The sequence below is a fragment of the Ursus americanus genome, chromosome 24 (genome assembly GCF_024610735.1).
Source record: "Ursus americanus isolate L20-20 chromosome 24, mUrsAme1.1.p, whole genome shotgun sequence".
In the NCBI taxonomy this organism is placed as follows: Eukaryota; Metazoa; Chordata; class Mammalia; order Carnivora; family Ursidae; genus Ursus; species Ursus americanus.
In genome coordinates this window covers 36,068,124-36,080,787 of record NC_142150.1, presented here as the reverse complement: position 1 = coordinate 36,080,787, position 12,664 = coordinate 36,068,124, and the positions used below count along the sequence as shown (strand labels likewise).

General features: G+C 39.7%; 1 protein-coding gene and 1 long non-coding RNA gene across 2 annotated transcripts in view; one reads left to right on the top strand and one right to left on the bottom strand.

Moving 5' to 3' along the window:
- LOC148107874 (uncharacterized) overlaps positions 1 to 12,664 on the top strand; it is a 55,605-nt gene that overhangs the window by 41,169 nt on the left and 1,772 nt on the right. The gene's annotated exons all lie outside the window — the stretch shown is intronic.
- On the bottom strand, positions 6,128 to 7,063 carry LOC123784991 (olfactory receptor 4D10). The gene has a single exon (XM_045786524.2). The coding sequence runs from the start codon at positions 7,061 to 7,063 to the stop codon at positions 6,128 to 6,130; it is 936 nt and encodes a 311-aa protein (XP_045642480.2).

Genomic DNA, 12,664 nt, shown 5'->3' with positions numbered 1-12,664 from the left:
TGCTCGACCTTAGAGTTTTTCCAGCTTCTCACCAACACCGCCCTTACTACCTTAAGTCATGTCTTTATTATTTCTAATACAGCAGCCTCTTCATCGGTCTCCCTGCTTTTGTCCTTACTCTTCTTCAGTCTATTCATCATCGTGGCCCCTGTGATTCTGTTAAAACATCATTATTCTGCTCTTCGACACCCTCTATCTTACTTGATGGGAAAGTCAAAATCCTTACAATGATCTAAAAGGTCCTAGTGCCAGGTCCTGTGGCCCCACGATCTCTCTGACCTTAACTACTACCTTCTTCCTCCTTGCTACTTCTCAACTAGTTACAAAGCTCTCCTGGCTGTTTTTTGGGTGCTCTGGGCAAAGCCCCACCACAGGGTCTTTGAACATCTGATTTGTGGACTGAGATTTGTATCATGATGTGAACATTTTTCTAGTTTCAAAAATTTTATGGTCTAAGATTTAATAAAATTTCCAGCAGCTATACATAGCATAATAAGTAAACAAATACATCCCGAGTTGATATGTTAAATAATGTGTTCCACGTCATTCTAACCTTTTTGATGTCTATGCATGGTCTGAAGGAGCTTCATACGTTTCTGTCAGTTTTTGGGAGTTATGTTATCAGAGAGTAAAAACGAATCAGTTGTTTTTTAAACCCTATCCTCCAATGATTTGAGCTGCAGAAATGATTGAGAAACAATGTGAAATCATTGATTTGTCTTAATTCAACAATTTTTAATACCTTTTTACTATATTCCACTTGATGCTGATGCTGGGGATTCAATACTATGTAAAGCATAAACCTGTGGGGGAGATAGGAAGAAAGCACCAGGCGCTGATGGAATGCAATGCTCAGGTGGCCAGCAGGCCTGCGGTTCAGAGGAAGGTCAGGGTACGGACGTTGCACGAGGTCACAGAACTCATAATAGGTGAGGTGCATATTCTTACTCAAGCTGGGCTAACTTCAAGGCGCCTACTCTCCACCACTGGAATGTGGGCTTTAGATGGAACAATCTTCCGGTAATACTTAACTTACTAATATTAGAGAGTCAGAGGATGAACTTAATTTGGATGTGTTTATTTCAGAAAGATGTAATTACCTCATGAAAGACCTTGTAGAACTCCAATGCCCAAGATTATGTCTTTAGTATGTGTCTCAACTCCCTTCCTGGTAACAGGGCAGGAATGTAGTGGGAATCTCTGAGTATATACATAGACAGGTGTTTTTTATTTGAAAATATTATTTAGACAATTATGTAGACAACTGCAGATTCACATGCAGTTGTAAGAAATAACAGAGATGCTACCTTCATGCAGTCTCCCCATGATCATTTACATATATCAAAACATTGAGTTGTACATCTTAAGTATGTGCCATTTTTGTCATTTGTTGATCTTGAAAACCAAAGGAGCTATTTTTCCCCCAGCAAAGTGAGCTTATTTGGGAATAGCAGAGGAATTACAATTTGGGACAAGCAAAGGAAGTCTGAAAACCAGAGGGGAGGGGCTTGCTTTTATAGGGGAGAGGAGATAGCTGGGAGGGGCTGTTTTCATTGAATTCTCATTGGCTGGGCTGTTGCTGGGCAAGGAGAAATCCTCCCTTCTCCTGTTGGCTTATATAAAGTATTCTTTGTGGAAATATCAGCAAGGTGGTTTCCATTGGCCTCCAAGGAATCAAGTTTGGGATACCCAGGGATCTTGATAATGGCTAAAGCAGCTGGTAAGATTATGGCATCTAATAATTCCTGGACATAAAGACCATTTAAAATTTTGTCCCTGTTGGAAGTGAGGAGACCTCACTGCTTCCACAGCATCCCAAAGTTACGAGCTACTCCAAAGGCTTACCTACTATTAACATAGATATTTGCAGTTTTGTCCTTGGTTAAAAATGCAGGCCTGAGCAAAAGTGTAGAATTCAGCCCATTGGGCCAAGGTAGCCAAGGGCAAAGGTGCCACCTCACTGATTTCAAAAGGAGTTTCAAGAGCATTCCCAGCATATTTACCATTTTCATCTCTTAAATAAGAACCACTGGTAAACCAGGAAAAGCCAGTGTTATCCAAAGGAGTTTCCTGTAAGTCATCACAGAGGGGTCAGGAGAAGATCTGTCAGTGTCAAACAGTCATAAGGAGTATCATCTGTAGAGGAGGGAAGAAGGGTGGCAGGGTTAAAATTATTATAGCAAGAATTATATAAGGCATGGTTAGCAAGAGGATTCCATAGGAGGTGAGACAACTAGCTGAAAGGTGTTGAGTGTGATGGGCATTAAGGAGGGCTTCAACTCCATGGGGTACAAAGATTTTTAGAGAGGATCCCATGACTATCTCTTCAGTGGTCTTGACTAAAAGGGTGTTGGTAGGAATGGCTATGAGTTAAGGGGGGTGCGTGTCCTTGTGCCATAGGCTCTAGCTGTTGGCTGTAATACCCTATGAGTCAATGGTGGGGCCCATGTTTTGGGTGAGTACCAAAAGGGTGTTCCCTTCCTTTTCAAATACAAAAAGGAAAAAGAGAAGTTGATAATTGGGATTTACCAAGCTTTCCTTTAGGGCTTTAAAAAGCTAAGTTATCTTGATCTTTCCAAATAATAGGGTCAGGTTTGTTGTTTTTTTAATAACATATATAGGGGTAAAATAAAATAAAATATATAGGGGTTGGGCCATAAGGGATTTTAGAATCCAGTTTTGACGGTATCCAGCCAGCTCAAGAAAAGTTTGCGATTGGCATTTAGTTTTGGGTTTGGGGAAGTTCAAGATGCCATGGAGCTTATTTGGATCTAAAGGTAGCCTTTGTTGTGAAATCAGGTACCCCAAATATTAAGCCTGAGTTCAAGCAAACTGCAATTTCTCCTTGGAGACTTTGCATCCCACTAAGTCTAAAAGTTTTAAGGAGTGGATGCTGTCTTGCTGTGAAGAGGCCTCAGAAAGGGAGCAGAGAAGTAAGTCACCTACATGTTGTAATAAGGTAGAGCCTCCAGGTAACTTTATACCATCCAAATTCGCTTTTAAGGTTTGGGAAAAGTAGGAAATACTTTAGGGAAGACCCTGAGACACTACTGTCCAGGCATATTGCTTTCCTTCTCAAGTGAAGGCAGACATTGACGGGCTTTATCCACTGGCTTTATACTGAAGAAGCTGCTACATAAATCAATCCCAGCGAAAATTTGCTGTTTGTGGAGATGCAGGCTAACAAAATATTGGAGCCGGAACAGCGGGGTGATGAGGAATAACAATATTGTTCATGGCTCAGAGATCCTGGACAAATCTCTATCCACAGTCTTTGGGTTTTCTCACAGGCAACATGGGAAGATCACAAAGACCAGAGCAGGGATGAGGGGGTCCTGAGTCTTATGATCTTTTTTATGGACTTGATGCCTTGAAGAGCCTCTTCAATTATAGGGTATTAATTAATTCGGGGGAAAAAAGGATGAGTATCTCTTAGGAGGTCTAACCAAAAGGGGATAGGTTTAGAGATAGGGACCTGTTGAGGTTTGAGATTCCCTCTATTTGAATGATTTCAAATGGTTCAGAACCCCAAGGCAGGGGTTTAATAACAGTGGGGTTGAGCACGAAGAGTGTAGCTCTGGTGTCAATAGGACAGGGAGAGATTAATTCCCAATCTGGAGAGTTGTTTCTCCAAGCTGGTTAAGAGAAGGATTGGGTAGAGCCCCTGTATTTCCTCGGAGTCCTGTGGGAGGGCGTTGGATAGGCCGGTCAGAGGGCTGAAGACGCTTGGAGCACATTTGTAACAATCTTTCTTGCAATGTTCTGGCTTTTTCCCAATAATAGTAGAGGCCAGGAGGGGTTTTATTTGGGGGACTCCGTTTGTTGGAACTGAAGACTCAGGATCTTAGTGGTCTTCCTTTTCGTTGAATTCTCAACGGTGCAGGTGAGCTGATTTGCTAAATTAACTAAATCTGGTGTGGAAATAGTTTCCCATTCCATCCTGCTCCTTTTAACCAGAAGGGAAAGATGCCAGTTAAGCCTATTACTGAACACAGAGTTGAAGGCTACCTGAATGGATTCAACATCCATAGGAAGGCCAGAATTTTCCTTAAAAATAATTTGTAGTTGATGGTAATCATCAGGCACAGGTTCCCTGGGTTTCTGAGTACAAGCCTGAATCTTAAATCAACAGGTTTTGGGAAAGCCTAGAGGTTGCCAGGGGAAGTCAGTGAGTGATTGTTGAGCCCGATCACGTAACAAGACAGGGGCTTGGCCTCTTGTTCGCAGTTTGGAGATTTCAGGATCATCCCAATTAGCTGCTTTCATCCAGCGTTGGGCCTGGCCTTCACCAGTGAGCATGTGAACTAGCTGGTACAAATCAGAAACCTGGTTGGTAAGTCTGAACCACTGTTAAATTCCTTGGCAGATCTATGATGATCTTCAGTAACTCTAGGAAACTCTTTGACTATGGCTCATAGTTGAGCCTTAGCCCAGGAGACACAGGAAATCATGGGCTTACCATTTAGGATCCTCAGAAGGCCTAACTTTATTTTACTTTTTATATTCTTTTAAAAGATGTTATTTATTTTGAAGAGAGAGAGAGTGAGCACGAGCACAAATGGGGTCAGGAGCAGAGGGAGAGGGACCAGCAGACTCTGCACCAACTGCAGAGCCCAACATGTGGCTGGATCCCAGGACCCTGAGATCATGATCTGAGCCAAAATCAAGAGCTACTTAACTGACGGAGTCACCCAGGCGCCCTAGAGGGCCTAAGTTTAAAGGGACAGGTTCTAATGGGTTCAGAGGAGGAGGAAGAGCAGAGAGGTTTGGAGAAAATGGGAAGTTCAGTGAGAGAAGTGGAGGGTGTGAAAGTGGGGATGGAGAGAAAGAGGATGGGAGAGGGGAAAATGTGTCCTCAGCAACTTGCGTTTTTTCGGTTGCTTGTTTGCCTCAGTTAACTTGGAAATGGCATTCTGTAGAGAGATGATTTTAGAGTCGAACACACTTGGAAGCCTCCAGATACCAGCTGAAATAGGCATCCCATTCCATTTGTGTTTTTTAAAGCTGCAGTCTCCTAAGAAAAGCAAGTTTGGGGAGATCAAAAGTGCCCCCTCATGGCCATTGGAGTTCTAAATTAATTTTGGTTAAGTTGGTCCAATTAATTTAAAATGCTCCTGAGGAGGGACCATAAGTTTTAAACATAAAACCAGACTGGGCCCTAGAAGGAGGACCTTCCTGAGAGAATTTAGCAGATTCAGATGCCATTACTCAAAACCAGAGATTTGGTAAACAGAAGGGGCAGTGTCTTCCTAACAACATAAAAGATGCCAAACACAGTCGTGGAGCTCAGCTAGGAGGGAACCCCCATCTGAGAGGAGACTTTTGGAATCCAAAGGGAAAAGACGACTCAGGGAAGCAGAGAGTGCAAGGGGCTCAAGTGGGTACCTCACATGCTTCCGGGGGCCATTTGTTCCTTAGGGGTTCATCTCCTTCAGGTTCCTTTGTGGTCACCATGTAATAGTGACCTTAAAAAACAAAAGGGCCAGTTATTTTACCAGCAAAATGAGTTTTGGGGAATGGTCGAAACTGCTCTTCAGAACAAGCCAACCATGGCAAACCACCGGGAGGTGGGGAGACCAGGGGAGACGCGCTTGCTTGTGTAGGGGAGAAGAGGAAGCTGGGAGGGGCTGTTTTTGCTGAGTTCTCATTACCTGGGCTGTTGCTGGGCGGGGAGAAATTTTTCCCTCCTCCTGCTGGCACAGTATAGGCTTCTCCTTGCTGGGGAATGAGGGGTGTGCCTCTTACAGCCAATGGCAGTGTGAGATCGCCCCCTTCAGGGCTTCCCGGCTCCATTTTAAATGAGGTTTCCTTTATTTATTTTCACACAATTATACCTCAATAGAGTTGAACATTCCAAATTGATAAAACTGCTTGAGTATATTTTGATTCTGTTCCTTATTTCTTCGAAGGCTGTATTGCAAAAGCAACATGTACCTCCCTGGCTAACAACTTGATTTCTTTTGTAACACGGAACCCGTATTTTGACATTATCATTGCGTGCTGAGCAGAATTTTTGAAAGTCCTCCGTATCTTAGTAGAAATATAAAAATTAATTAGAAATTCTTGAATAAATACAGTTTATTTCACGGACAAATGTTTTCAAGGGCGATAAGAAAGAGCGAACTACCTATTCCATGTCAGAAGGCACGAGTCTTCTCTTCAATCTCCGCATAGCTGACTTCACCTCTTGGTTCCTCAGAGTGTAGATCAAGGGGTTCAGCAGAGGAGAGATGACAGTGAAGGTGACAGAAATGGCTTTATCTGTGGGGAGGGCAGTGAAGGGTCGGGCGTAGACATAGATACAGGGCACAAAATGTAGGGTCACTACAGTGATGTGCGAGGTGCAGGTGGAGATGGCTTTCCGTCTGCCCTCCCCTGCCTGAGACCTTACTACTAACAATATGACCATATATGACACTAAGAGGAAGAAAAACCACAGTGTAGTGAGCAGTCCATTATTGGAAATCATCAACAGCTCAAGCATAAAAATGTCTGTACAGGCGAGCCTGAGGACCTGGGGGACATCGCAGTAGAAAGTGTCAAGAACATTGGGTCCACAGAAGGGGAGGGGCAGCAACAGGGAAATCTGTACGATGGAGTGGGTAAAGCCCCCCACCCAGGAAGCCACTATTAATCCAATGCAACGGCCTCTACTCATAATGGTCACATAGTGCAGGGGCCTGGAGATGGCCACATACCGATCCAGTGCCATCACCGACAAAGAAAATACGTCCACCCCTCCAATAAGGTGGAAGAAAAACATCTGGGTAAAGCAGCCATTGAAGGAGATGGTCTTCCTCTGTGACAGAAGGTCCACCAGAACCTTGGGAGCTGTGATGGAGGAAAAGCAGATGTCGGCCACAGATAAATTACGGAGCAGGAAGTACATGGGGGTGTGAAGGCGGGACTCACAGGTCACAGTGACCATGATGAGGAGGTTTCCCAGGAGAGTCGTCAAGTACACCAGAAGCAGGAAGAGAAATAAGACCAAGCTCAGTCCTTGATCCTGGGTTAGGCCAAGGAAAGTAAATTCTTTCACCCTGGTGCAGTTTTTCAGCGCCATTGAGTCATTGTGTTTTTCTCTTTTGTTTCAAGCGACTTCACATGAAAGTACTTGGCTATTTATTTCCTTTTCCTCCTAAGCACTATGCGTGCAATTCAGAGTCTTGTCCATGTGGCCGTAGTTTTTGCGATTTGTTGGGCTGTCCAAATTTTTAAGATTGTAGTCAGTTTGGTGATCAAATCAAATTATCACATGCAAAGTCATTCAATAATTCTTTTCCTATAAAACTCATTTTGGAAAGAATAAGCATTTATGTTAAGTAGTGACCTTTACATAGCATACTTTTTAAATTTTGGTTTTTAAATTTAATTTTTTTATTCCACACAAATTCATTGATTGTCAGGAACTATCTGAAACATACAAAGTAAGAAATGTTTTCAACCACTGTAGACTTATAGTCTACAAGTTTAATGTTCATATTAGCGAATATTCTGTTGACTTCAGGAGGGTCTTATCTTGCTAGAAAAGAATGTTCTGTTTCTTAATTCAATGATGCTGTGGCGTGGGTCACTTTCCCTGCTCTTTGCTGCTTTATGTCAGATTTCTTAAATCTGCAGCCCATTATTCCATGTAGATAACTTGTTACTATGATCATTATTTTATACTAATCAGATTATTTGCTTGATAATCATTTAAAAACACTCAAAAATTGCTATTGGAAAACAGATTGAGAGAACGTATAAATCTAAATCTCAAAGAATAACATTAATTTTTTTTTATTGTGGTAAAAACACTTTAACATGAGAGCTACGCTCTTAAATTTTTAGGTGCACAGTGTCGTACAGCAATTTTCTAGAACTTCTTCATCTTCTATAACTGATGTGGTCCTTGCCCGAGTGTTGGTGAGAGAATAGGATAATGACCTGATTTTGAGAAGTGGTCTATTCTGTATCCATCACACTCTTCTGCCTCTTTTGTGGATCAGAGCTAAGAGAGGGAGAGAACACACAGCAAGGAGAGACATTAGTATCATTAGAATAATGCCTGTTTTTTCATACACTGTTAAGGGTAATTCTTACAAATTTTTATAAATTCTTATTTGTTCCACATTGTACTTAGCAAGTATTTATTGCAATCTTCATAGATATAAGAATAAGTTAGACCACATTTGTCCAAGTGTTTACACCCTAACAAAAGTGGTGATTTGTGTAAATTAATGAACATAATGCATGATAAAATGTGAAATGTGTCATGAGAGAAGTGAAGGTAGATTTTTTAAAAAAGATTTTTATTTATTTGAGAAAGAAAGCACAAGCAGGGGGATGAGCAGAGGGAGAGGGAGAAGCAGACTCCTCGCTGAGCGGGGAACCCAACATGGGGCTCGATCTCAGGACTCTGAGATCATGACCTGAGCTGAAGTCAGATGCTCAACCGACTGAGCCACCCAGGTGCCCTGTGAAGGTATATTTGGTGGGAGAAGAGATATGGTAGAGATACCGTGATTTCCAGGAGCAACAAAAGCTACTACTTGGTGAGTGCTTACTATGTGTGAAGAGTTATAAAAGGTTGATACATTTATTGTATACCACTATCCGTTAGTAAATATTAATGTTATTCTTATTTTTCATAAAGAATATGAGTCTATGTTTGGCTGAAGGGGAGGAAGAGATGGAAATAGGATGGAAGAAATGGTGGGTTTTTTTCCCCTTCAATCTCATATAGAGGGTCTAATTTTATATAACAGGAATGTTTGATAAAGTCTGTCTGAAGATAGGAATTTGGCAAAACAGGGCTCTGGAAACCCCATTTACATAGATCTTAGTCTGAGGTGGCCTCACTGATAAGCAACTCAAAGGATCACAACAAAGCTATGATGTCTTCCCTCACACTGAATGGACCACATTTCTGGAATCCCTCTTGCCGACAGTTATCACCCACCTTTGTTGTTTCTGTCGCTGGGAAGATCATCTTGGCTCCGAAGTGTTTGATATACCTGGAAAATATCAAAGTCAGACTATTTATACATAATCAAAATAACAACATATCAATTTCACTATGTATAACGTTAAACTCAGCTAGAAGTTTAACGTCTTTACCGAATTCCTTTGATCCTGAAATTCCAACTAAAAATTGTACAATGCAGAGTATTACCCTTGGAGACTAAATCTTAGTATCTTTGCACTCCTTCCAAGAGAAAATGTGTGCAGATTCAAAGCCTCACACCTTCAAGAACTTTTGTGTCCCTGTCTTATATACAAATCCCTCAGCCTCAGGCCCAATATAAGAATTGCAAAGGGAATATTATTGGACAAGGAAGTGGAAGTCAGGTGCCTGATTCTGCTGGTGGTGATGAAGTTTCAATGGGAGTTATTAAAAAGTTACCAAGATATGCACATGTGTACACACACGGAGATGGACACATTTTTGATTAGTGTCCAAATTATTTAGAAGCTTTAGTGGCTATCTATCCCCTTAACCACAGCTCAATCAGAACATCGTTAAAACCTGCCAAATGCAGTGCCCAAGAGACTACAAGGTCCAAATTTCATGGCTTGCAAGGCTCAAAGGACATTATCTAAGTTTCAATTAGATTGCCAGAAAACTGCAAGAGAACTGGACATAAAATCCTTTGCTACCAGTCCAATTTCTAATTATACACAAGATGATTATAGCCTCATGATGTTGCTGTAAGTCCCCACATGTAGGGAAACATGACGCAGGTGGTGTTTGGGGAATGCACATTTTTCCTGTTTTCCTACACTCTGCACCTGTGGTATCTCTCAATTTGGATACAGCTAGATAAGTGTGTTAGTAAAGCTCTCTACACAACGACAGTAATTACTTAGGATTAACTCAGTTTATCGAATGGCTTGACTTCATATAGAATGCATTCTACTGTTTCTAGAATGATGATGAGATTGGCTTTACCTGCTTTTCCATTTTGTTTTTGTTTTATTATATTAAACTAATCTACATAGATGAAAAGTGCATGAGGCAGGCTGTATATTTGAGATAGGTAACCCCCCCCCCCGGCTTTATCGAGATCTAATAACACCAGTTAAGGCTGCATCAGTCTTAAACAGACACAATACCATTGTGTATGTATAAGGTATACGATGTGTTGACTTGTTACATTTGTATATTGCAAAATGATTACTGTGGTGTTAGCTAACACTTGCATCACCTTACATGATTACTAATTCTTTTTTGTGGTGAGATCACTTAAAATCTACTGTCTTAGCAACTTTCAAGTACACAGTATTGTTAACTATAATCACCATGCTGTACTTTAGGTTCCCAAAGGTTTTTCATCCTATAAATGGAAGTTTGGATCCTTTAACTAACATCTCCCCATTTCTCCCACCCCTCAGCACCTGGAAATCACCATTTTACTCTGTTTCTATGAGTTCAGTTTCCACATACAAATAAGATCATACAGTATTTCTTTCTCTGTCCGACTTACTTCACTTGGCTTAATGCCCTCAAGATTCATCCATGGTATCACAAATGGCAACATTTCCTTCTTTTCTATGGCTGAGAATATTCCTCTGTGCATGTGTGTGTGTGTGTGTGTATGTGTCTGTGTGTCGGTGTGTGTGTGTGTCAGTGTGTATTTGTTCATATAAACAATACTTTTCCATTTATCCTTCGATGGATACTTGGATTGTTTCCCTGTGTTGGACATTGTAAATAATGCTGCAATAAACATGCTGATACTTCTTTGAGATCTTGATTTTATTTCCTTTGGATATGTACCCAGAGATGGAATTGCTGGATCATATGATAATTCTATTTTTAATTTTTTGAGGAATCTCTATACTGTTTTCGATAGTGGCTGATCCAATTTATATTTCCACTATCAAGGTATAAAGGTTTCCTTTTCTTCACATCCTTGCCAACACTTACCTCTTGTCTTTTTGATGATAGCCATCCTAACAGGTGTTGAGTGGTGTCTCATTGTGGTTTTAATTTGCATTTCTCTGATGTTTAGTGATGTTGAGCACTTTTCGTGTACTTGTTGGCCATTTATATGTCTTGTCTGGAACAATATCTTCAGTTCCTCTGCCATTTTTTAGTCAGATTGGTTTTTTTTGCTGTTGAATTGTATGAATTCTTTATATATTTTAGATATTAACCCTATATGGTTTGCAAATACTTTCCCCCCATTCTATATGTTGTTTTTTTCATTTGTTAATTATTTCTTTTGCTATGCAGAAGTTTTTAGTTTGATGTAGTCCCATTTAATAATTTTTGCTTTTGTTGCTTGTGCTTTTGGTGTCCTATCCAAAATAAACATTGCTAAGACCAATGTCAAGGAGCTTTTCTCACATTTTTCTTTAAGGAATTTTATGGTTTCAGGTCTTATACTTAAATCCTTCATCCTTTTCAAGGTAATTTTTGTCAGTGATATAAGATAGGGATCTAATTTCATTATTATGCATGTGGTTAACTAGTTTCCCCAACACCACCATTTCTTCATTGTATATTCTTGCTTTCTTTGTTGTAAATTAATTGATTGTATATGCGTGGTTTTATATCTGAATTCTCAGTTTTGTTCTATTGGTCTATATGTTTGTTTTTATGCCAGGACTGTACCATTTTGATTACTATAGCTTTGTAGTATAGTTTGAAATCATAATTGTGATGCTCCAGCTTTGTTCTGCTTTCCCATGATTGCATTGGCTACTAGGGATCTTTTGTGATACCACACAAATTTTAGGATTTTTTTTTTCTATTTCAGTGAAAAATACCTTTGGAATTTTGATAGGGATTACATTGAATCTGTAGATCTCTTTGGGTACTATGGACATTTTACAATGTTATTCTAATCCACGAGCATGGAATATCTTCCATTTATTTATATCGTCTTCCCTTTCTTTCATTTATGTCTCATTGTTTTCAGTGAATAGATATTTTATCTCCTTGGTTAAATTTATTCCTAGGTATTTTATTCTTTTGATGAAATTATAAATGGAATTGTTTTCTTAGTTTCTCTTTCTGATAGTTATCCTCTTTGCTGGTAGGTAGATTTTTTTTTTTCAAGTTTACCCTTCCACAGAAGGAAGACTATTCAATTTTCTGGTTTCCTGCTTTATATCTATTTTTGGTCCTGAGCCTTTCCCTTCCTTTTCTGTGAGTTCTGTTTGCACTTAAGCAAGTTAAATAAACTAAAGTAAATGTTTCCAAGAAGCATTTCTAATGCGTGTATTCATGTTTAAATCAGGACTTTATTTCATGACATATGGTCTTTCATATTGCCTGAAATATCTCTATAACATTTTCTCCATGGATATAGTGGTAGACAGGAAGGAGACCAATGGTGTACGTGATTTGATTTTGTATATAACAACCTAGTTTAATTCTTTTGTTATTTTCAATGACCTTTCAGTGAATTTTCTTTATATTATTTTAGGTATATCCTCTCAATATCTGAGAGTAATTTTTTTCCTCTAGTTTTCCAAAGTTTATATACTTTCTTATTTTTCTTGTTTTTAAATTGTAAGTGAATTCAAGTTTAATGACTAATATTTGTGGTGTGAGTGGGTATCATTGTCTAGTTATGTATGGTAATGGAAATTATTTTAATGTTTAATCATTAGGTATACTGTTTGCTCTCTGGTTCTAATAGATATTTTTTAAATCAAGATAACACATTTTTCC

What these genes read in the sequence shown, in the direction of transcription:
- LOC123784991 (XM_045786524.2), bottom strand. Translation starts at nt 7,063, where the DNA reads ATGGCGCTGAAAAACTGCACCAGGGTGAAAGAATTTACTTTCCTTGGC.